At 42.5% G+C, this 25295-nt stretch overlaps 1 protein-coding gene across 5 annotated transcripts in view; it reads right to left on the bottom strand.

The window, feature by feature from the left end:
• ANO1 (anoctamin 1) overlaps nt 1–25295 on the bottom strand; it is a 322106-nt gene that overhangs the window by 81117 nt on the left and 215694 nt on the right. For all 5 annotated transcript variants that reach the window (XM_077462289.1, XM_077462271.1, XM_077462279.1 and 2 more), the window contains 5 exons: nt 23240–23391; nt 18528–18582; nt 17434–17485; nt 4653–4708; nt 1430–1468 (listed from right to left, as the gene is read on the bottom strand). In XM_077462289.1, coding sequence (XP_077318415.1) covers nt 1430–1468; nt 4653–4708; nt 17434–17485; nt 18528–18582; nt 23240–23391 — 354 coding nt within the window. The remainder of the gene's footprint in view (nt 1–1429; nt 1469–4652; nt 4709–17433; nt 17486–18527; nt 18583–23239; nt 23392–25295) is intronic.

Genomic DNA, 25295 nt, shown 5'->3' with positions numbered 1-25295 from the left:
TGGGGGTGTCATTAACATTTCACTGACACTCCCAGCAGTTCGCATAGGGCAGTGTGAACTGCCGCCGGGAGGCATGCGATGCGGGAACCCGCCGCGGATTCGCGGCGTTCCCGCATCGCTGCAGTGTGAACCCAGCTGCGATCTGCAAACTAGGACAGGAATCGGATCGCATGGTGTGAACACCCATGCCATCCGATTCTGCTGCGGACCAAAAAAAGGGTCCTGTGCGAGTTTGGGCCGGGTGCGATGCGAATTCAGCCATACTATCTGTATGGCTGAACTCGCATCGCACAGAGATCGGATGTGATTTGCACTGCAGTGCGGTGCGAACCACATCCGGTTCTCGTAGCCGCAGCAGTGTGAACCCAGCCTAAAGATGTTGAACTAACATTACATTTCACTATGTAGTCTGGGGTGGGGCCAAGGGTGGGGCTGGAGGAGGGACTAGGGGCGGGGCCAGGGTGGAGCTGAAGGGGGCCCCGTCAGGTAGGCTGTACGGGGCCCCATGATTTCTATCAGCGGCCCTGGTGCCCACCCACCAGTGCAGCCTATCGGTGCCCATCAGTGCAGCTTCATCAGCATACATCAATGAAGGAGAAAAATTACCCTTTTGCAAAATTAAGAAAATATAAAAACGGTTTTCAATTTTTAAATTGGTCTTTAACAAAAAAATTAAAAACCCAGAGGTGATCATATACCACCAAAGAAAGCTCTATTTGTGGGGAAAAATTATAAAAATTTCATTTGGGTACAGTGTTGTATGACTGCACAATTGTCAAAGAGTGACAGTGCTAAAAGCTGAAAATTGGTCTGGGCAGGAGGGGGGTTTAGGTGCCCAGTAAGCAAGTGGTTAAAGGAAAGAATCTGATGGCCCTTGATAATATCAGGACCGGAATCTGGAATTTAATTTCCTGGTAAATCCCCCTCTCTCCATTACCATTAAATTCGAATGTAACATGAGTAAGTTACATGTACTATAGCATTGCCAAATCACTTCTTTTTTTTTTAAACTAATAATAAAGAAGAAATTCTTGTAATAGATACAAAATGCTGCCCCTGGGCACCTTAATATGACCTAAAGCCTCCACAGCACCATGGTAGTTCATTGAGAAATACAAGCCGACAGCAGCAAAGAGTGTCAGAGCTGTGTGAATGAATGATGCGCCCGTTTTCGGTCAGACGGACCCTGTATGGTAAAACTTGGAGTGTGATAAGAAGCTCAAAAAAGCACAACCACAAGCAAAACCTGCATAGGTATTGAGCAAAAATGGCTGTCCCTATATACCAAGATAAATGTTTTGTTTTTTTTGTTAATATTCAACACACTTGATAAGAAGGTTTATAGTCTGCTGATCACCTTCACATTTTTTTTTTTTTTAAGAAAGTAAAAGAGGCATTGAAGAACACCTTAAACATCACAGAAACATACCTTCCGGTCATTGGGTTCACAATCGTCCTCAAAGTCCCCCTGGAAGAAAAGAAAAATATTTGGAAGATTAATTTCCCTTAAAGTAATGTAACATGGTAGCACTGCTGATTGGGACCCCATCCCCTGATCCTCATAATACATGACTATGGCTTGCTGTCACAACAGATCATGACTCTAGTCAACACATGGGGTATAGCTCACAGAACTTCTTTATTCCAATATCCAGCGTTAGATTGTATGGGACATAGAAGCCCAAATTACCATAGCAATAACAAACCCGAAATAAGTACACACACACACACATAGATTTAATGGCTTACAAAGGACACAGAGTTTATTATGGGGTAACCCAATAATCCATAGATATTAACATTTCAGAAACAAACAGCCTAGCCTTAAAGGCTCGGGCCAACAATTTGCATAATGACCAAATTTTAATAAAATTAACTTTTGTCCCGCCAACCTAATTGCTGAATGTCCAAACGCCGCTAACCAACACAGCAACAATTAACATGGGTAGGTGGGAGGGCGGTTGTCACTCCTGTTGGTGCTCCATCAGGGGTGCTTCTGGCATGGGCTTAAATAGCTTGCAGCTGCACGATACTCTGCAGCCAGCAAATTCCAACCAATTCCATCTGCTCTGGGGAGTTCAAATCTCTCCTATGCCACCTGTAAATCACCTTTAGGCTCCATGCACACTGAAGCTTATAAATGGTCATTTTTGGGAGTTTTTTCTTTAACAGCCCATAAACTCCCCTCTATGTTATCCTATGTGTCCATGCACACATGGACGTTTTTGGATGTTTATCAGCAGTGAAGTTTATGAGCCGTTTTCTGAACGCCATAAAATTGCATTTAGGAGTCATTCTTCTGACAACGAAAAACAGCAAACGCTGATAAACATCGATAAATGCTCAAAAACGTGGCTCACCAGCGTTTAACGTTTTTGATACATTGAAAAAAAAAAAAAAAAAAAAAAAGGTAAAAAATGCCAATGTGGAAAAACTCTAAAAAACGCTATTGCAAAAACGTTAAAAACTTTGAAAGACTCACTGCAAATCTACTGCCATTTTTATAACGTTATTTTAATGCCCAGTGCGCATTGAGCCAAAAAGTAGCACACAGCCCCATACTCATTCCATAAGGGGCTTTGTTAAGCATTGCAGCACCTTCTATTACACTCTGACAATATATGCACTGCAACTCTGACTTAAATGAGTGATGTCAAATAATTTTATATATGGGGCCTCAAGTGCTGTACACATTATTCAGTAAAATTTAACGCTTCAGAAAATTAAAACTGAAGACATGTAACAGAAGACGGTCTGATGCTGCAGACATGCTATAGGAGGAGTTGTTTGGGAGGACTGATGACAAGCTTCGCAAGACAGCCATTGCCTGGAAAGCACATTACATGAAACTGTCCCACTAACATTTCTAAAAAAGAAAAATAATATTTTTAAAAGAAACAAAAAAAACAAATACTTTCTAGTAGTCACGCTAAGGGCCGGTTCACACTGCAGGCGATGCGAGGCGACACCGACTTGCCTCGCCGCGACCTGCCGCGACCTCAGCGGCAACTTGCAGATGACTTCTGTATAGAAGTCAATGCAAGTCGCCCCGAGGTCGCCCAGAAGTAGTACAGGAACCTTTTTTCTGAGTCGGAGCGACTCGAGTCCATTGTACAGAACGGGGGCGACTTGTCACACTGTGGCGAGGCGAGTCGTGTCGCCTCGCATCGCCCGCAGTGTGAACCGGCCCTTAATAATATTTTCCCTTGGCTAGCTGGAGCAACAACCAAAACAGACCATTGTCTGCAGAGTCCCAGAGGGCCACATGGTAGATGCCAAGGGGCCGCAGGTTGGGTACCGGTGACCTAAATTTTAAAACTGCTGCTTAAAACCAATTTGGCCAGAAGCATGCCATCGTGAACTCTGATGACTAAACCAATACACAAGATGGAAATTGTGTGTAAGCACCTTCAAAAAATAGAGCACACAGTCCAGTTGGTAAACTGTTCTCAGAGAAGAGTAGTTGAGCTGGGTTCGTCTAGTAGATCCCCATTGCCCATGTACTGTATATTTGGGTCATCCAAGTATGCACAGAGGAGAAGAAGTTGACTGCACACTCAAGTCCAAAAGGATGCTGTTAAGGTTTTCTTTATTGCCATAAGCCCTTGTACACACGGTCGGAGATTTCGACAACCAAATCCGGCGGATTTTGTCATTTTTCATACACACGGTCGGACAAAGTTGTCGGAAAATCCGACGTGATTACGTTACGACAGGACTACGACGGGACTACGTTCACGCTAGTAGCCAATAGCTTTGGCGTAAGAATTTGATCTGAGCATGCGTGGCACTTTGTCCGATTGGAAGTCTCTACACATGATCGGAGTATGTCCGATCGGAGCATTTTGTTGGAAAATTTTACCGGCAATTTGGAAAAGTTGGTCTGTCAGATACTCCGACGGAAACAGTCCGATGCAGACCACACACAGTCGGAATATCCAACAAAACGGTCCAATCGGACACATTCCGTCGCAATCTCCGACCGTGTGTACAAGGGCTAAGCCAGACAAATTTGCAAGGATGAATAGTTGACGTGTTGCACACGAAAGAACCATGCTTGTGAAGAATAGTGATATTACCAATGGTGATGAACCGGGATTGGCACCTTGGACCAGGTGTGTCCATTTTTGTTGCCTGAAGTGGTGTGCGCGCCCTTGTTTGTATACAAGTATGCACGTTGATGCACCAAATAAGCATGGAGATCAGGAATGTAGATCTAGATTCTAAATCCTCCTTCATAGCACATTTCAGATTTCACCTCCCATTGACCCTCTCAGCAGATTTGGAAGTACAGTACATACATCAGATTTGAGTAGAATTTTTACTGCAGGACATGCCCAGGCTGTTAAATAATGCACATGTGCTAGACTTGGCCATAGAATATGTGGCCATTATTGATGTATGCATCAAGCTAAACTGGAAGGACTTGTGTCTTTTTTCAACCAGACTACCTTTGTAAATAAAGAGAAATGACCATTACTATCAATGGGTTGATATAGCATATGCACACAATTTTACAAGAATGCAGTGAGTGCTGGATGGCAATCATTGTAGTAATCCTGAGAAGGCGAGGCATTGAAAATTGTTGTGTATTTAAATTGGGAAGATCTATTCCCAAAGTCCACATTTTTAGAGATGCCATGAATACTTACATCATGCTGAGGATATGCAGCACTGTAGACACCATTAGCAAGTAGGCTGGTAATACCTGTAGACCAGGGAAACACAATTACAGTATGTCAATAAAAAGATATAGTAAAAGATGTCCATGTTATTTATGCATCTCTGGTAAATTCCATTGTGCAGATTCAGAAATACCCCTTCTCCTGGGGGTCCCCATTGACACAAGTTGTGATACACCCTGAAGATAGGTCTAGCTTATAATTAAAGCTAAATATAATAATAGTGCAGACGACTCACATTACGTCTGGCTGCGGCATCCTTGCTGTCATAGGCTTGTTGTTCACACCAAGCCATATAATTATTCTATGTTTTGCTAAATGTTTTTTCTTCCTTCCAGTCACAGAAAAATGGTGCCTAGAAATGGGTCAGAATGCTGTGCGGTGCAGGGGAACCATCTGGTATCACTGTTGCAGCAATCAGAAATTTGCATCTTCAGAAACTTAGAAGATGAAATAGGGTGCTTGGCGGCAGCCAGATGGTAGCTGCTTGCAATGTAATCATCAAGATACATGCAAGATCCATATAGGAAATTAATTATACCTGCCAAAGTTTTGCATTGCTATCCATTCCGTCCTAAGAATTATACAGTTCTACCATACAGCATAGCCAGGGGGGTGGCCTTGCCCACGGCCTGCTAATTAGATAGGAATAGGAGCAGCAAGCAATTGATGAGGTCATAAGTCTGTGCTCTGATCCTGTCCGTGTCTTCTTTTCTGCACTTCTGAGTGCAGCTCAACCAATTGGTGCTCAGTGCTGCCTCTCCCTCTCCTAGCGTGAGTGCTGCTGTACAGAAGATTATATGAGGCTGATGCCAACGTAAATTCAGGTACTTATACTGACTGCATTTAAGAGAGAATTGTACTAGCTGCATGGGAAAGATACATCTATTGAATAATAAATACTCAGCTGTGTTAAAAGCCAAGTTCACCTTTACAAAAAAATAATGAATGCATATATTTTTGGAAAATTTTTACAGGGGGAAAAAAATGTATTATTTGTTCCTGCTGGAGCCTGGAAAGCATTGCACCCATAGATCATGTGTGCAATGTGGGCTCCTGCAGACATGTCCTCTGGCTTTCTGTTTGAAGTGGTCTACAAAAATCGCTCATCAGCGTCTCCGCAGCTTATTGGAAACTACAAGAAATGTTTATTAGAAATGGAAGCATTTACATACATTCAGCCAACATCTTCATTTATCACATAGGCTTATAGGGTTTGCAAAAAAGTACAATATAAATTTTGGTCCTAATCTACATCACAGGGAATGACATGAAACACATACAGTATTATTTAAGGTAATAATTATCGGGCGGCACAGTGGTGTAGTGGGTAGCACTCTCGCCTAGCAGTAAAAAGGGTCGCTGGTTCAAAGCAGAACCACGACACTACCTGCCTGGAATTTGCATGTTCTCCCTGTGCCTGCATGGGTTTCCTCCGGGTACTCCGGTTTCCTCCCACAGTCCAAAGACATGCTGGGAGGTTAATTGGGTTAATTATACAATGTATAGGAGTTGTAGACATGCACCAACACTCCCTCAGGTTGAACTGGATGGTCTTTATTCAACCTTACGAACTATGTAACTAGTGTTTACACACCATCCAGTAGTATATAATATACTTAGAAAATGTGCCGCTCTCCCAATCCAGTCTGTGTAATTAACATGTATGAGATGGCCTCAGTCTTGTACCACTCCACTAGTACAAGGCTGAGGCCATCAGCTCACATGTTAAATTACACAGAATGGATTGGAAGAGCGATAATGTTTCTAAGTATATTATGTTTAGTGTAGGATATACACTTGAAGTGTATATCATACACTATATACACTTTTAAAGGGGTTGAAAAGGCAAAGGGTTTTTTATCTTAATGCATTCTAAGCATTAAGATGAAAAGCCTTCTGTGTGCAGCAACCCCCCTAATATTTACCTGAGCCCTATCTCTATTCAGCGATGTCCTCGGCTATCCGGGACTCCCCTCCTCATTGGCTGAGACACATTAGCGGTGCCATTGGTGCCCGCTGCAGTCAAAGTCAGTTAGCCAATGAGGAGAGAGAGGAGGCAGGGCCGAACCACAGCTCCATGTCTGAATGGACACAGGGAGCTGCAGCTTGGCTTGGGCACCCCCATAGCAAGCTAGGGGCAAGGGAGGGAGGGGCAGGAGAGCCAAAGAGGAACCCGAAAAGAGGAGGATCCGGACTGCTCTGTGCAAAACCAACTGCACAGAGCAGGTAAGCATAGCAAGTTTTTTTTTTTCCTCTTAAAATAACAAACTAGGACTTTCCAAGTAATTTAATGTTAATGGTAGACAGGATAAACCGAGCGGGTGAATCTCCCTAATGGGGAGGGGGGGGGGGGGCACAGACAGCAATAAAAACCTTACAGGTGTTCTAATCCAGCTACACAAAAAAGTTTTGCCTTTAGTTATACTCGTGACAGTCATCCTACCATTTCCTAGAAAGTCAATTGGTTTTATGGAGTGTGTCAGGGAGAGCCTAAGATAGATGACAAAGGTTTCCCCATTACCCTTGAAGTGAGTAACCTCTCTAGAGGGTCAGAATTGAGGGTGATAGGGGCGGGAAACTGTTAGCATTGCATTTTGCAACTGTAAATATCTAAATAACACCCAGTTAAGCTCAGCCAAGCGCAACAATTTTCCACCTAACATAAAATGTTTTAAAGCTCCGACACCTTCAGTAGCCCAAATTTGTGGATCTGGTAGGGCTTGCAAGTGGAGAAAGGGTAGGATTAGTCAACAAAGGTATATGGGGAGAAACAGACAGGGGTGAATGACACCTTGCCCTTACCTTCCAGACTATGATAGTGGTTATCAGACAGGTGAGGAAAGCACAGGGCCCTCAAAAAAAAAAAAAAGAAATTGCTAAAGAGTGGCATAAGAACCGACAAGTACCACCTCCAAAGTGACTGCCGGGTTGTACACTGGCTGGGAGAATCACTAACGCAAGATAACCAAGACCACAGCCCCATAATACAGCTGAAAATCTGGAAGGGATCAACCCCATTATGTAAAAAATCGTTGCAGTCTTTTTCGCAGGGCAAGGGCCTTTCCCGGCCATACAAAAGAGAATAATTTACCAAAAGGCATTTAGGTATGGGTAATGTTTCAGAAGAAATACAAAAATTTAGGTAAGAAAATCATTTTAAGCAGGTTGATTCTTTAGGAGTATTGTAGGAGGAGTGAGAAATTAAGGCATAGGTCAACATAGGACTGTAGAGTTCTAAAGACTTTTATCCCCAGGTATCTAAACTCATCAACACAATTGAGCGGAGTATTGGTATTAGGCCTAGGTTTCAACTGACCATAGGGAAAGATGAGAGATTTGTCCCAATTGACCCTAATCCCAGAGGATATCTGTGTACAGTATAGGGTTAGTTTGTCATCAATCGGGCCGACACTAAACTTACAGAGGGCGGTCCTGAGGTAGTTCCATTCAACAGAATCAAATGCTTTTTTAGCATCCAAAGAAACCACTACACCTGTACAGTCTGGGCCAGCAAGAACAATGCCCATTGACCCTGCTAGCCCCTATGTTCTAGAAACCTCTAGAAGGCAGAGGAAAATAGTCAAATGTGCAACCTGTGAGATCCAGAACAGCACAAAAGAAATGAATAACTGCTCTAATTATTACAGAGGAACCAAAAAGAACTAAATGTACCTATCATCCAAGTAGCCCAAGGAAGGTTCTACAGTAACATACAGAGACATGGAAAAATCACCTACTTTTGGCCTAGGCAGTGAGAAATTACAGGTTGACAATAATAGGAGACTATGGAAAGGAAGAGTAAGACATGCAGCCATCATCTTGTACCTCCCAGAATCTGTTTTTTGCCAGATTATTTAGTAGCACTGCAATATTTACTTGACAAATCGCTTGAAACAGTGTGCCATTTAAGAGTTGAGACCACAGCCCCCCACTAAATATTATACACAGCATTTATAAACAGTTTTATTGTATAGGTAAAGCATGTATTTGGTACACAGATGCACTCAACGAGGCTTTAGTGCATTTGTTGTCAACTTATGAGGTAAAGGGAGCCTCAACTGCATCCGATGACATCAAACCTCCTTATGTGGAATACCGGAAAGTCAGATTTCAGACATCCTAAAGGAAATGATTGCTAGAGACTGGACATGCTACAGAAGAAAGTGAAAGACTCTGGAGAAGTTACATAAGGTTAGTGGGGATCATTGCCATTACCCCTTTACAAATCAATTCTCCTGCTAATTCCACAATAATGATAAAAATGTAAGGTGCACAATCATGGCTCAAACTGTTTCAACTGTTTCTAATCCACTGATCCTGACCTTCTAACTACTGAGGACTACTGTGACCCTCCTTGGCTCTTCGTAAAAATAAACATGAATAATAAGAATGAATAATGGTATGGGTACAGCTACACTATAATGTCATGCACATGAACTATAATGACATCCCAGTCTTCGTCCATAGGGTTCAATATTGAGTTGGCCCACCCTATGCAGCTATAACAGCTTCAACTCTTCTGGGAAGGCTGTCTGCAAGATTTAGGAGTGTGTCTATGGGAATATTTGACCATTCTTCCAGAAGCGCATTTGTGAGGTCAGGCACGGACTTTGGACGAGAAGGCCTGGCTCGCAATCTCTGCTTGAATTTATCCCACAGGTTTTATCTGGTTGAGGTCAAGACTCAGTTCCTCCACCCCAAACTCGCTCATCCCTGTCTTTATGGATCTTGCTTTGTGCACTGGTCCAATGTCATTTGGTGGAGGGGGGTTATGGTGTTGGGTTGTTTTTCAGGGGTGAGGCTTGGCCCCTTAGTTCCAGTGAAGGGAACGCTTAAGGCATCAGCATACCAAGACATTTTGGACCATTTCATGCTCCCAACTTTGTGGAACAGGTTGGAGATGTGGCCCCTTCCTATTCCAACATGACTTCGCATTAATGCAAAAAGCAAAGTCCATAAAGACATGGATGAGCGAGTTTGGGGTGGAGGAACAGAGTCTTGACCTAAACCAGATAAAACGCCTGTAGGATAAATTCGAGCAGAGATTGCGAGCCAGGCCTTTTCGTCCAAAGTCAGTGCCTGACCTCCTAAATGCGCTTCTGGAAGAATTGTCAAACATTCCCATAAATACACTTCTAAACCTTGTGGACAGCCTTACCAGAAGTGTTGAAGCTGTTATAACTGCAAAGGGTGCGCCAACGCAATACTGAACCCTGTGGACTAAAAGTGGGATGCCACTAAAGCCTGTGTGTCTAAAGGCAGGTGTCCCAATACTTTTGACAATATAGGGTATATTTAACTTTCTTGGCAATTTCTGATTGTACACATAGCTGCTTTATAAAGAGAATCTTTCAAAAAAACTTTCTGTAAATGATGTAAGCATTATATAAAGATTTAGGTGGGATGAACCTCTACCGCAGACAACATGAATAGAGCCCATTGAGCTTTCATTACACCAGTCTAGGGAGGGAATATTGATCACGGGCTCTGTTCTTAGAAAGCTGGCTAGTTTAATTACAATCAAAAGCCATTTAATCCCTCTGCTTTTTATTCAAGTACGGAGATGCAACCGTGAGAATATCAGACGCAGCGTTTCAGCAAAAACATGTCTAAAACCAAAGAAGTGTAAACATTTCCTCAGGCCATTACTAGGAAGGGCAGTTCTGAGACTGCAGAAAAAAAAAAAAGAAAGGATTATGAACAATGTGAGTAGACATACAAGAAGTGTAGGCAGAGGGCTCCACACCTTTCCATTTTGCATACACATCAAAAGTGCGGGCATGTCGCAATGTTTGTGGTTAAACACTGCTTATGCGCTATACTGAAAGTATATTATTCTTTGTTTTGGATAGAGTAGGGACAGATTAGAACGTCTATTAGGTTTTATTCGCCATGAAAGGTATTTCTCCTGACTTACAGTCCTAGTCATACCCTGTGTGTCTAGAGAAACCCCATCACTGGACCGGCATGTTCAGTCTAAAGCAGTGGTCTCCAAACTTCCCTTTATCTGGTCCTTGGGGCACTTTTCCTCCCACCGACACCAACCATGAGGAACTCTTCCTCTCGCTGACACCAACAATGGGGCACTATTTCTTTCACTGACACCAACAATGCCAGGACATTTTCTTCTCCCACTGGCCACACTCTGCCGCCCCCCCCCAAAGTCTGAAAGTCCATACACTTGGCCCTTTGTTTAGAAAGTTTGGAGACGTCTGGTCTAGGGGAAAAAGGGGGAAGCCAAGCTCCAATTTACATTCTGTAATCAGTTACAGCAGTTTTTTTCCCCCCTTTTGGGATGAAGGTTTTACATGTATGAATAAAAGGTTGTCATTTTAAAATCACCCCTGCCAGTGTTAAAGTGGTTGTAAACCCTTACACACTACTTCTCTCTACAGGCAAGCCTATAATAAGGCTTGGAAAGAAGAAAGAAATGGCTGCACTTCCAGAACTTCCGTTTGCCTTTTATTTTGTTTCACAAAGATAACACCAAAAGACACAAAAAACTGTGGGCACCTAGATGTGTTTCACACATACATCTTGTGCTTAACCACTTCCGGACCGCCCCACGCTGATGTACATCCCTACTTTGGGGACGGAAAATTGTTGTTATGGCAGCAGCTAGGTAGCTACCATAACCCCTGTATCCCTGAGTTCGGCCGGCGGTCCGAGACACAAGTGGTCTCTGCGGCGGATTCGCCACAAGATCACTTTTATCTATGGCAGGAGAGGGCCCCTCTTGCCCCACGATCCGGTGCCCCCGCCGCTTACCGGAGCCGTCGGCAACGGCGATTGCGTCTGTCACCTGGGCTGACATGAAGACAAGTCAGGGGATGATGGCCCCCACCTGTCTCCATGAGACTGCAGGGCACGGAAGTGATGTCATAACGTCACTTCCACCCATAGCTCTTAAAGGGGCATTTCATTTTTTTAAATGACTTTTTTTTTATTGCATTTTAGTGTAAATACGAGATCTGAGGTCTTTTTGACCCCAAATCTCATATTTAAGAGGTCCTGTCTTGCTTTTTATTTATTACAAGAGATAAAAAGTGACAGATTTTTTTTTTAAACCGTGTAAAATTACAAAGTAAAAGGTAAAATAAATAGAAAAAAAAAATGTAAACATGCCCCGTCCCGCCGACCTCGCATGCAGAAGCGAACGCATACGTGAGTAGCGCCCACATATGAAAACGGTGTTCAAACCACACATGTAAGCTATCGACGCAATCGGTAGAGCGAGAGCAATAATTCTAGCCCTAGACCTCCTCTAACACAAAACATGCAACCGGTAGAATTTTTTAAATGTCGCCTATGGAGATTTTTAAGGGTAAAAGTTTTTCAACATTACACGAGCGGGCGCAATTTTGAAGCCTGCCATGTTGGGTATTAATTTACTCGGCATAATATTATCTTTCACAATATAAAAAAAATTGGGCTAACTTTACTGTTGTCCTTTTAATTAAAAAAAGTGTATTTTTTTTTTTTTAAATGTGCGCTTGCAAGACTCCTGCGCAAATGCGGTGTGACAGAAAGTATTGCAACAACCGCCATTTTATTCTCTAGGGTGTTAGAAAAAATAAATGTATAATGTTTGGGGGGGGGGGGGTCTAAATAAACTACTTGAGTATTTACTGTATTTGATAAATGGTCAAAAAAATTTAAAGAACTTACTGCAAAACCTGGCCATGCCAGAGCAGCATTAGGCTAGGTTTACACTAGAACACTGTGCACAAAACCTTCTTTCAAAACGCACTGCAGATGTGATCCACAGTGGGCGTCAATGTTATGTTAACGACATATCAAACGCAGGTCGCAAACGCAGTGCGTTTGCTTGAACCAGATGGTACATAATCCAGTGGTACATGCACTACTTTTGATGAGAGTTGAGCCCATTCGAAATTAATGGGCTCAAATCACATTGCACTGAATAGCATGTGAATCAAATAGGAATGCGCACCGTGTTCCTGTGCGATTCATATTCTGAACCAGGGCCTACTAAGCATACAAATTTTTTCAACTGAAATCTAAAGTATTCAAAAGCTATACCACTCGTAGAAACATAAGAACGCGTTGACGTACAAGTCGAGAAAAATTAAATTCAATAGCCAGTGCTGCTTTTCTGCTCGATTCCAAGCACGCGTGGCACTTTGTGCATCAGAATTGTGTACACACGATCGGAATTTGCACAGACGGATTTTGTTGTCGGAAAATATGAGAACCAGAGCTCAAATTTTGTGTGACGGAAATTCCAAGGGAAACTGTCCGATGGGGCCTACACACTGTCAGAATTTTGGACAAAAGGTTCCCATTGAACATTTTCCGTCGGAAAAGTTTGACCGTGTGTACAAGGCATTAGTGTACCAAATCTATTCTAATTTCTACCACATAATCCCAATGTATTTTTATATTTTTTTTACACTCAATATATTTTATCAAAATTGAAGGAAAAAAACACAGATTCATGCATTAGGAAATGGCGTCATAAACATACACATCTGGAAAGACCCCTCCAGTGGTCTACAGTAGATTTTCTTAAAGTAGATCAAAGCAAACAGAATATAGAGAGGTTATAAAGGGCAGCACAGTGGTGTAGTGGGTAGCACTCTCGCCTAGCAGTAAAAAGTGTCCCTAGTTCGAATCCCAACCATGATACTACCTGCCTGGAGTTTGCATGTTCTCCCTGTGCCTGTGTGGGTTTCCTCTAGGTACTCTGGTTTCCTCTCACACAATAGACATGCTGGTAGGTTAATTGGCTTCCGTCTAAATTGGCTGTAGTGTATGAATGTGAGTTAGGGACCTTAGATTGTAAGCTCCTTGAGGGTAGGGACCGATGTGAATGTACAATGTATATGTAAAGCACTGTGTAAATTGATGGTGCTATACAAGTACCTTAAATAATAATAACAGCTCAGACAAAAGTTATCAAAAGAAAGAGGTAGAGAGTAAAGAGGTATTCCGGACCATGCTAACCTACAACCACCAGGCCTTCTGCCTGCCAAGAGTGTAACACAGCTTGTTGGTATTAAACCCAGGCATTCCAGATATTTTCAAATTGTTTACTTTTTCCACTTCGAATACTTGCTAATTTCTTGTGCACCATGATCCAAGAGACTAACTGTCATTAAGGGGAAGATAGACATTGGAAGTCTCCAGACTCTTGTATAGGGATGAGCTTCGAGTTCGAGTCGAACTCATGTTCTACTCGAACATTGCCTGTTCGCCTGTTCAGCGAACAGTGAACAATTTGGGCTGTTCGCAGCAAATTCGAAAAGCCGGAACACCCTATACAAGTCTATGGGAGAAATCTAAAGTGCTCATTTTAAAGGGTAATATGCAGATTACTGTCCTAAAAAGTGTTTGGGGAGCCGGGTCCTGCCCCAGGGGACATGGATCAATGCAAAAAAAAGTTTTAAAAACGGCCGTTTTTTCAGGAGCAGTGATTTTAATAATGATTAAAGTGAAACAATAAAAGTGTAATATTCCTTTAAATTTCGTAGCTGGGGGGGTATCTATAGTATGCCTGTGAAGGGGCGCATGTTTCTGGTGCTTAGAACTGTCGCTGCACAAAGTGTCATTTGTACAGGAAAAAAAGTCCTTTAAAATCACTTGCGGCTAAATTGTCGGGTCTCCGTAATACAGAGAACACTCAATGAGTGTTCTGTGTATTAGCCGACAATTCATTCATTCATTGATTAAAAAAAAATAAATAAAAAAAAAGCGTGGGGGTTCCCCTAAATTCAATTACCAGGCCCTTCAGGTCTGATATGGATATTAAGGGGAACCCCGTGTCAAATTTAAAAAAAAAATTGATGTGGGGGTCCCCCTAAAAATCCATATCAGACCCTTTATCCGAGCACGCAACCTGGCAGGCCGCAGGAAAAGAGGGGGGGACGAGAGAGTGGCCCCCCTCCCTCCTGAACCGTACCAGGCCACATACCCTCAACATTGGGAGGATGCTTTGGGGGTCTGTGACCCCTCAAAGCACCTTGTCCCCATGTTGATAAGGACAAGGGCCTCATCCTCACAACCCTGGCCGTTGGTTGTGAGGGTCTGCGGGCAGGGGGCTTATCAGAATCTGGAAGCCCCCTTTAACAAGGGGACCCCCAGATCCCGGCCCCCCCCCCTGTTTGAAATGGTAAGGGGGTACAAAAGTACCCCTACCATTTCACAAAGAAAGTGTCAAAATGGTTAAATAAGACAAACACACTTTTGAAAAATTCCTTTATTAAAAATGAAAAAAATAAATAAATAAATAAATAAAAAAAGATTCCAGCGGTGCTAATCCACTCTTGCTATCCAGCGACGGATCTCCGGGGTCCAGCGATGGATGATCATATCCAGCGCTGTCCATACATCCGTCTTCTGTCTCCTCTCCGGAGACACTGCAGAGAGCACAGCGCTGACGTTTCTTATATTGGGAGGGCGGGGCCACCGGTCACCTGACCCCGCCCCTCTGACGCTGGAGAGGGAAGCCAGGGGTTCCCCAGTGACGTGTGGGTGACCCCGCCCCCTCTGATGTAACGCAGGTTTCCGTTACATCAGAGGGGGCGGGGTCACCCACACGTCACTGGGGAACCCCTGGCTTCCCTCTCCAGCGTCAGAGGGGCAGGGTCAGGTGACGGGTGGCCCCGCCCTCCCAATATAAGAAACGTCAGCGCTGTGCTCTCTGCAGTGTCTCCGGAGAGGAGACAGAAGACGGATGTATGGACAGCGCTGGACTGAGAGATTCCCCCGTCGCTGGATATGATCATCCATCGCTGGACCCCGGAGATCCGTCGCTGGATAGCAAGAGTGGATTAGCACCGCTGGAATCTTTTTTTTTTTTTTCATTTTTAATAAAGGAATTTTTCAAAAGTGTGTTTGTCTTATTTAACCATTTTGACACTTTCTTTGTGAAATGGTAGGGGTACTTTTGTACCCCCTTACCATTTCAAACGGGGGGGCCGGGATCTGGGGGTCCCCTTGTTAAAGGGGGCTTCCAGATTCTGATAAGCCCCCTGCCCGCAGACCCTCACAATCAACGGCCAGGGTTGTGAGGATGAGGCCCTTGTCCTTATCAACATGGGGACAAGGTGCTTTGAGGGGTCACAGACCCCCAAAGCATCCTCCCAATGTTGAGGGTATGTGGCCTGGTACGGTTCAGGAGGGAGGGGGGGCCGCTCTCTCGTCCCCCCCTCATTTCCTGCGGCCTGCCAGGTTGCGTGCTCGGATAAAGGGTCTGATATGGATTTTTAGGGGGACCCCCACGTCAATTTTTTTTTAAATTTGATGCGGGGTTCCCCTTAATATCCATATCAGACCTGAAGGGCCTGGTAATTGAATTTAGGGGAACCCCCACGCTTTTTTTTTTTTTTAATCAATGAATTAATGAATTGTCGGCTAATACAGAGAACACTCATTAAGTGTTCTCTGTATTACGGAGACCCGACAATTTAACCGCAAGTGATTTTAAAATACTTTTTTTCCTGCACAAATGACACTTTGTGCAGCGACAGTTCTAAGCACCAGAAACATGAGCCCCTTCACAGGCATACTATAGATACCCCCCAGCTACGAAATTTAAAGGAATATTACACTTTTATTGTTTCACTTTAATCATTATTAAAATCACTGCTCCTGAAAAAACGGCCGTTTTTAAAACTTTTTTTTGCATTGATCCATGTCCCCTGGGGCAGGACCCGGCTCCCCAAACACTTTTTAGGACAGTAACTTGCATATTACCCTTTAAAATGAGCACTTTAGATTGTGAACGTTCGAGTCCCATAGACTTTAATAGGGTTCTAAAGTTCACACGAAGTTTAGGTCTGTTCGCAGGTTCTGGTGCGAACCGAACAGGGGGGTGTTCGGCTCATCCCTACTCTTGTATTAGAAATGATAGCAGTGATCAGCAAACCAAAAATAAATAAATAAAATGGATTAACCACTGGGAGCTGTGAGGTCTACCCAAGAGCAGTTCTTGGAGCAACACAACTTTAGGGTCTTTCGGGATCAGAAATCTCCAAATAAGGGCATATACAGTAGATGAAGTCTATATGTCCCCCCCAATATATATTTTTTATCATCCAGTTAATCAACTAAATTCCATTACTTCCATACAAGTTACCATTCACAACAGCAGACTATTTCACACTAAATTAATGAAGCACTAAGCTCACCACAGATATTACAATCGGAATGTATGCCTCCTTTGGATTTACCAAAAGATGTGTAGAGTGAGGGCTTACTGACCTGAATAGTTTAGGTTGGCTCCTGTACTACACAGCTATTGATAAATCGTACAATTCGCTTTTATTCTGGTTGTGTCAATTACGGGAAAACAATAACACTGCCTTAATTAAAAATTTTAATTAAAGATTTCCTGTTTACTGTCTCATGTGAATTAGACATACCCCTGATGAAGAGAATTTATTTAAGATCTCGAAACACGTCGGGTTGTTTCCTTCGTCCACTGTAATGTATTGTAATACAGTTGGACTTAGGAGAAATACAGCAAAACAGGATAAGTCATGTTCATTATTTTTGTATGTTTTCTACTTTTTGTAAATATATGAAATTTGTATTGTCATTGGTATTATTATTCTAATCATTATAATTAAAAATTATTTATTTTATATATTTTTGTACATTTTGTGTGGCCACCTGCCCATGGTAAAGTCCTTCCCCTAGAAGAGAAAATCTGTTTTTTCATATCATCTAATTAAAAATTTTCACCATGATGCCTATATTAAAAACGATGTGTATGTATGCTTACCCATGCTATATTTGGCTTTTGTACAGGTTGTTCGTTTCAAGATTTCATACACCTGTAGGAAGAACATGACATTTAGGTCATCAGTGACAGTGAAGTGGACAAGGCTGTGAACTGAAGAAGGGGGCTTGTCTAAAGCTAGGGGGTTCAGCTACAAAACCCAGAGTGGAAAAAACGTGTCCATTAAATGAGATCATTGAAAAATTAGATTGTCTTTTTCTTTTGTTTATACTGTAATAAAGACTACTGGAATGTGGTTGGTTACGCCAACAATATGCATTACTTCATTTTGGATAAAAGGGTTACAGCCATGATCAGCGCTTTTTGTTGTTGTCTGTATAGCAGTTTTCTATTAGGAATCCTGCACTCCAGGTTGCAGCAACATTTCTTCTTTGTTTAACCAAAACAGGGGTCACCTCTGAAATGTTTTGTGCTGAAAATGCATCTTCAAAAGAATTTTCCCTCCATTGTTGACTATAATATTAAAAAAAAAAAAAAAAAAAATCAAGAAAGGTTGCTGCAGCCCACAAGATTTTCATTCAAGAGGTTTTTGAAGCCCATGGAATATATCTATATGTTTTTATAACATATTTTTAGCAGAGTGAGAAGGGGTTAGTTAATTGCCATCCATGCCTTGCCGACAAAAGCACCCATCAGGTGATGGGATTCCAGTAAACAACCGTTTGTGCATGCATTAGCCTATGCAAACCTAGGGGCTCATTTGCCCCCAGAACCCCCAGGTAGCTGGTAAGATTTGAAAATTGACAGTTCAGGGTGACATGGCAAAATAAAGAATCATGAGTAGAGGTAAAGATTTTTTTTTTTAAAGAACTGAGGGAAAAAAAAAGGATGCATGTGAAATATACCCGAGGTGGAAAATGTGAAGAAGGTGGCCTTAGACAGTAAACCTGTGATATGCAACCAATAACAGGAGGACTCAGCCCTTCTCCTAGGCAATGAGGATACAAACCACAGGTGAGATGAGTACCACCTGTATAAATAGCAAGATGATAAAAACTAACAGAAAGTGTTAAGATCTAATTGGAGAGTAATTATCACCCAATTAGCAAGGGATACATAGTACCTTTAACACTTACAATTGAACTTCTTGTTTTGCTGTCAAAAAACGAGTCTTTGTCAGACATATCGAACCTGTTGAATAATACAGATCATAGATGGGTTAGAATGTGCAGGATAAAAATAACCATTTTAGTTCTATAAATATATAGATCTACATATAAAAAAGAAAATTGAAAATTGCAAAAACGGTGTGAAGTTGATCCACTGGCTTCTGTACTTGGAGTTACTAGTCTAGAACAAGTATGCAGAGCGGATGTTCTGACCTCACTCGCTGCATGCATGTTTCAGGTCAGTGACTTAAAAGTATTCAAATCTGAGATACTCAAACAACATGTTTAGAATCTGGTCAGAAAGGTAGCCTACAGGTTTCTCTCAGTACATTTAATTTCTAACCAGTGGCGGCTGGTGGTATCTTTTTTGAGGGGGGGGGGGTGGCAAACAATCCACTCTGAGCCCCGAGCCCATCCATTAATGAAGCCAATTAGAACCTGAGGCTCCAATTGGCTTCATAAAAGGGTGGGCTCGGGGCACAGAGTGAATTCCATATGCTTCTAACAAAAAAACAAAAACAAAAAAAACACCTCATTGGAATCCATGCGTCTGGCACTCTGCATGTAGATTAGAGGCCAGGCGCATGGATTAGGGGGGCGGGGCCCTGTATGGACTGGCCGCCACGGTTTCTAATAGTAAATACGTAATGGATGCATTGGTTTTGTTTTTTTGGGGCTACTCTTTTTCACCTTGGGATCCTGCCATTGACACACATCTTGTCCTACAGTGACAAGACTCACTCACTGAACAGTACTGTACTTTTGGAGGAGCAGTGTTGTCACCTTAGGCTGCATTCCTTATTTCAACTAGAAACAACTGCTCCTCTTATTTTCATAACATGAAATGTTTTGTAGCTGGGAAAGCAGATATCTTAAAACATTGTCAGTTCAGTGCACCTTAAAAAGTGGAGGTCTGCCCACCGCTGCTAAAATTAAAAGCCAGCAGCTGCACATACTGCAGCTGCTGACTTTTAATAATAGGACACTTACCTGTCCTAGAGCCCAGCGAGGTCGGCACCACAGCTGATGTTTCCATCAGCTGTCAGGTGCATGCCGCCTCCATTGCAAGTAATGGAACCCGGCTTCACATCGGGAACCCTACCGAGCATGTGCTCCGCTCCTCTCCTCTTTCCTACTGCCCCGGCGGTCGGGAAGGATGGGGGGGGGGGGGGGGGGGGAGGAGGAGGGAGCCCGGGCGGTGATGTCAATACCCATAGCCGAGGCTCCTGGTAGTGGGAACAGGATCCCTGTGAAAGACAGGTATCCTCCCGCCCCCCCCCCAAAAGGTTCCAATTGTGGTACCGGAGGGGGGGAGGAGTACAATGAGCGGAAGTTCCACTTTTAGCTGGAACTCGGAACTTGCATGCTGTAATATATTACATTTCGTTCTTGGGTCTAAATTATGTTCTTCAACGTATATGTGAACCCTCAACTTTCAAAAACAACCCATTCAGTTTAAAATAAAAAAGAAAGGCAAAACATATTTTTGTGCGTGTGTATAATATATATATATATTATATATACATATATACACACACATACATACACACACACACACACACACACACACACACACACACACATACACAGTATCTCACAAAAGTGAGTACACCCCTCACATTTTTGTAAACATTTTATTCTATCTTTTCATGTGACAACACTGAAGAAATGACACTTTGCTACAATGTAAAAGTAGTGAGTATACAGCTTGCATAACAGTGTACAAGTGCTGTCCCCTCAAAATAACTCAACACACAGCCATCAATATCTAAACCGCTCGCAACAAAAGTGAGCATACCCCTAAGTGAAAATGTCCGAATTGCCAATGGCCATCGTCTCTCCCCGGTGTCTTGTGACTCATTAGTGCTACAAGGTCTCAGGTGTGAATTTGGTGTCATCACTCTTACTGTCTCATACTGGTCACTGGAAGTTCAACATAGCACCTCATGACAAAGAACTCTGAAAATTGAATTTTTGCTCTATATAAAAGATGGCCTAGGCTATAAGAAGATTGCCAAAACCCTGAAACTGAGCTGCAGCACGGTGGCCAAGACCATACAGCTGTTTAACAGGACAGGTTCCACTCAGAACAGGCCTCGCCATGGTCAAAGAAGTTGAGTGCAGATGCTCAGCATCATATCCAGAGGTTGTCTTTGTGAAATAGACATATGAGTGCTGCCAGCATTGCTGCAGAGGTTGAAGGGGGGGGGGGGGGGGCGTCAGCCTGTCAGTGCTCAGACCATACGCCGCACCCTGCATCAAATTGGTCTGCATGGCTGTTGTCCCAGAAGGAAGCCTCTTCTAAAGATGATGCACAAGAAAGCCTGAAAACAATTTGCTGAAGACAAGCAGACCAAGGACATGGATTACTGAAACTACTTTGGAGTGAGGAGACCAGAAATTTAGTTTTTTGTCCACAACCATAAACGCTACATTTGAAGAGGAGTCAACAAGGCCTAAAATGAAAGGTACACCATTCCTACTGTGTTTTGGAGATGTGTGAGCTACAAAAGACACAGGAAAATTTGGTCAAAAATTGATGTCAAGATGAATGCAGTATGTTATCAAAAATTACTGGAGCAACATTTGCATTCATCAGCCAGGAAGCTGCGCATGGGACGTATTTGGACATTCCAACATGACAATAAACCAAAACACAAGGCCAAATCCACCTGTCATTGGCTACAGAAGAATAAAGTGAAGGTTCTGGAGTGGCCACCTCAGTCACCTGACCTCAATATCATTGAGACACTCTGGGGAGATCTCAGATGTGCAGTTCATGCAAGACAGCCCAAGAATCTGCAGGAACTGGAGGCTTTTTGCCAAGAGGAATGGGCAGCTTTACCATCTGAGAAGATAAAGAGGCTCATCCACAAATATCACAAAAGACTTCAAGCTGTCATTGGTATTAAAGGGGGCTAAACAAGGTATTAGGAACTGGAGTAAGTAAACTTTTGATCAGCGTCATTTGGGTAGTTTCAAATCATAAATTCTGCCAGAGTATAGTGTATACACACACACACACACACACACACACACACACACACACACACACACAGCGCTTTTTTTTTTGTAATCACAATCTCTGGTCTCAGCTGCATAAGGGGCTTAGAGAGCTGGAGGTGCAAAAACAGCAGTATATTGACCTTCCCAGTGAATGGCTATGCAGGGGGGAGTGTCAGCACAAGTCTGATCCTTGGAGGACAGGCAGGCTGTTCTCCCAGCACAGAAAGAAAACTGACCATGCTGGGTTGGATGTGCTCTCAAGCCTAGTGTGGTCCGTTTGAAATCGGTAAGCAGGGGGGCTGACAGGATCACCAGGTATTTCAAACAAAAACAAAAGCAATAGGGAAACAGGACACTTTAACTCAAGTACATAGTACAACAGACACATATCAGGAATCATGAATTGTTGGGCCAACATATTCTTAAGCGGCCGGTTGTTGAGGTTGGCTGAATCATACACTACCTGTTAACTTTAAAAAGAAACTGCCACATGATTCTTCATAGTGTAAAATGTAGATTTATCAGGGAATATATAAAGAAAGAGAAGCAAGATGTTTTCCGTTGCAGAAGGATGCATACAAATCCGTGACACAAGTAGAGCCTTAGAAAATATGCAACCTCAACACTTCACATTCCTGATATGTGCCTGCTGTACCATGTACTAATATGAGAAAGTATCCTGTTCTCTATATATTGCTTCCTTTGTGTAAAATCCCTGGTGTTCCTGCCAGTTCCTCTGCTTTTCTTTTAAAAACTGACCACACTAAAGCCTCATACACACGGTACGATTTTTGGCAGGGGATTCTGTGTTGACAGACCGCTGTCCTAAAAACTTACCATTAGTACACTCCTTTTGACAATTGTTGTCCAACTTTTGGTCAACAAAGGTTGGATGACAGGCTAGTACATTTTCAGCAGACAGCGGCTTGACGTCCGATTTTCATATGGTCAGTACACAAATCCATCACAAAGTCGAAAGTACCAACATGCATGCTCAGAATCAATGCTCACCAAACACGAAATTAGCAGAAGGGGCCTAAAGGATGGCGCTCAAGAGCTGAAATTCCTCGTAGTAAGTTACCACGTTAGTGTTTGTGGCACGACAATTGTGTACCGTTAGTATGCAAGACAAGATCCTGGCACACGCCCTTTGAACAAAAGTCAGACGCTCAGTTGGCCAACAATCGTACCGTGTGTACGCAAGGCTTTAGAACACATCAAGGTCAGTTCTCTGGTTATGATGGGAAATATGTGTACTCTCCTCCAATGATCAGACTTGTCCTAACTCCCCACACAGCCTTTGTCTGGGAAGCTCAGTGTACTGCTGCTTCTTCAGAACAGAGAATGTGATCACTTATAAAAAATAAAAAAAAAAGAGGGGGAGTGGGATATTTATAAAAAAAAATTATATCGCTACACAAATGTTTTGCCATTCATTTCCATTTTAAACTGAATGTGTTGTTTTACAAGCTGAGGGTTTACAATCATTTTAGGCATGAATATCCTACCACTAGAGTCTCCACAAAATAGAAGCAGTCACCAAGTGATTTATCCTACATGGATACATCCACATCTGAAATAGTGGCCTGGGCAATGGACCTTTTCATCCACAATTAAAAAGTCTGAGGCATGCAAATCAAAATGGTTATTAGGACTGGATATGACACACGTACATGTGCTGCTTTTCTCTGGAGAAGGGATATGAGAGATGCTTGATTGTCTGCGGTCGATGGCTTGCCACTTTGGGCTGAATAGGTTCCGTTATTTTCTGAAGGACATTGTTGATTTTGTGCATCAGACCTTGTTTCTCACTTATGTGGTAGATCTGGAATACATAGATTAAAAGTGTTCAGTTTTGCTTGGGAAAAGTACATAGAGAAAGAAAGACAGATACCACAGTTCACAGAAAAAAAAAAAAAAAAAAAACACATTCCTCCATCAGTTATCAGATCCCCAGTTATCAGAGGGTAGTTCTGACATGAGGAAGCAAAGGCCTCATCCTCTACCAAGTCAGCTGTTTCCCCATGAAGACTCATGTAGCCCTCCAATTGCCTTTATGGGCACAGTATCTACTGGCAGGTTTAACAGGTAATAAATCCATGTAATGGGTGTACCAAGAGAATTAAACATGGGTTGTGACAGACCACATTACAGTATACATGTCATTTTTAAAGTGGAACTATGGCTGCATCCAATGTGTATGCATGTGTTATGTTCTGCCAGAATGTTAGCCTTGTGGGAAATTGAACTATTATGGAACTCCTGAATGACAAAGAGGTTACCTGTCACCCAGTTTATCATCAAATTGCTCTTTTTCCCCCCGTTTCCCTAGGCCTAGCTCTCCATAAACTTAACCTCTCTTTGTGTCATGGCAATATGCATATATTAGCATGCGAGGCTAAACGTTGTATAATCAAAACATACACAAATATTAAAGAGGGACGCAAACTTGTATATCTCCGCATCGCTCCTACCTTATAGGGCTAAGCGCCTCTTCTTGCTGCTTTAAGTAGATATGGACCCGTTTAACGCTTTTTGTTCGTGCCCCAGGATTAAATGTTTTTTGGAACTCTGTAGTGAATTATGCTATCACTTATAGACAAAACTACCTACCTTTAACCCCCCGAATGGGCTTTTTTGGCCTACTCAATACCCTTGGCATTAAAATTTCAAGGGGCTGTAAGCAACTCCTTATCATTTACTTTGTGGCACGAAAAACAAATTTTACATAAGTGGATCTACCCAGAACCCCCTACCATTTCTTTATTATAGATAAATTTTGTTACTTTTTTCATATGGAATGGATGGAGGCCTCCCTGCCTAAACATTTACGGGTTGAAAAGTTCATTGATGTTTGGGAATCTTGTTCAAACCTTGCTCAAAGACACTCAACAATCTATAATATAATGCTCTCAATATACTCAAAGGTATCAACTTAGACTTCTAACCAACAATCCTCCAATTGATGCTCCACATTCTCAAACTAAATTGCACCTATTCATGTAAAAATTGAGCCCCACCCCCTTCTTTCCTCTGCTTGCTACCTGCTAGTCTGACCCCCATCCATTCCACAGTTTCTTCATTTTGACCTCTGGATCCAGAACTTTTAGGTTACTCGCAACCTATCCCCTATATCGTTTTGCTACATTGACTTATTGGCCAAATGTTGTGACCATTCTTATTGTTAACCGCATTCTTGTAATGAAAAAAAAAAAAAAGTGGGACGGAGCTCAAGAAGTTAGGCTTTTGTGTGTTAAATACCGAGAAATGGTGGTTGGCTATTTCTGTGCCCACAGTCTCATAGGTGTATATCTTCAGGGTGAGATCTAAGACACTGCTGATCTCACCAGATTTGGAGTGAGATTTGGCGATATCCCTTTTGGCTGCTCACTCCTTGCTAGAGTCTCTGTCATGAGACATCAAGATCCTGCTTCTACCAAGCTGGTCACCTCCTCACAGACACAGTGCAGAACATGGCATTGTAAGTCAGTTTTGGGGAAGCTGCAGGCATTAGACTTTGACTAGTCCTTTGCCTGTTTGTTTAGTACAGCTTCAAGGGTTTAGTTGCTCTTTAAATTAGGACAAGAAAAAAAAAAAAAATCAAATACAAGAAAGCACATCATTAGTCATAATACAGGGTACACCCACCTTCCATGAAATACTTTACTTTGCCAACTATTTTTATGTGAAACCATGCAGCTAGCTGACACCCCATTATATGAAAAATAT

This window comes from Lithobates pipiens, unplaced genomic scaffold, assembly GCF_037356315.1.
Source record: "Lithobates pipiens isolate NorthernLeopardFrog02 unplaced genomic scaffold, aLitPip1_a1.2 Scaffold_10, whole genome shotgun sequence".
Lineage (NCBI taxonomy): Eukaryota > Metazoa > Chordata > Amphibia > Anura > Ranidae > Lithobates > Lithobates pipiens.
Note: the sequence above shows the minus strand (reverse complement) of the source record. Positions and strands in the feature narration are given on the sequence as shown.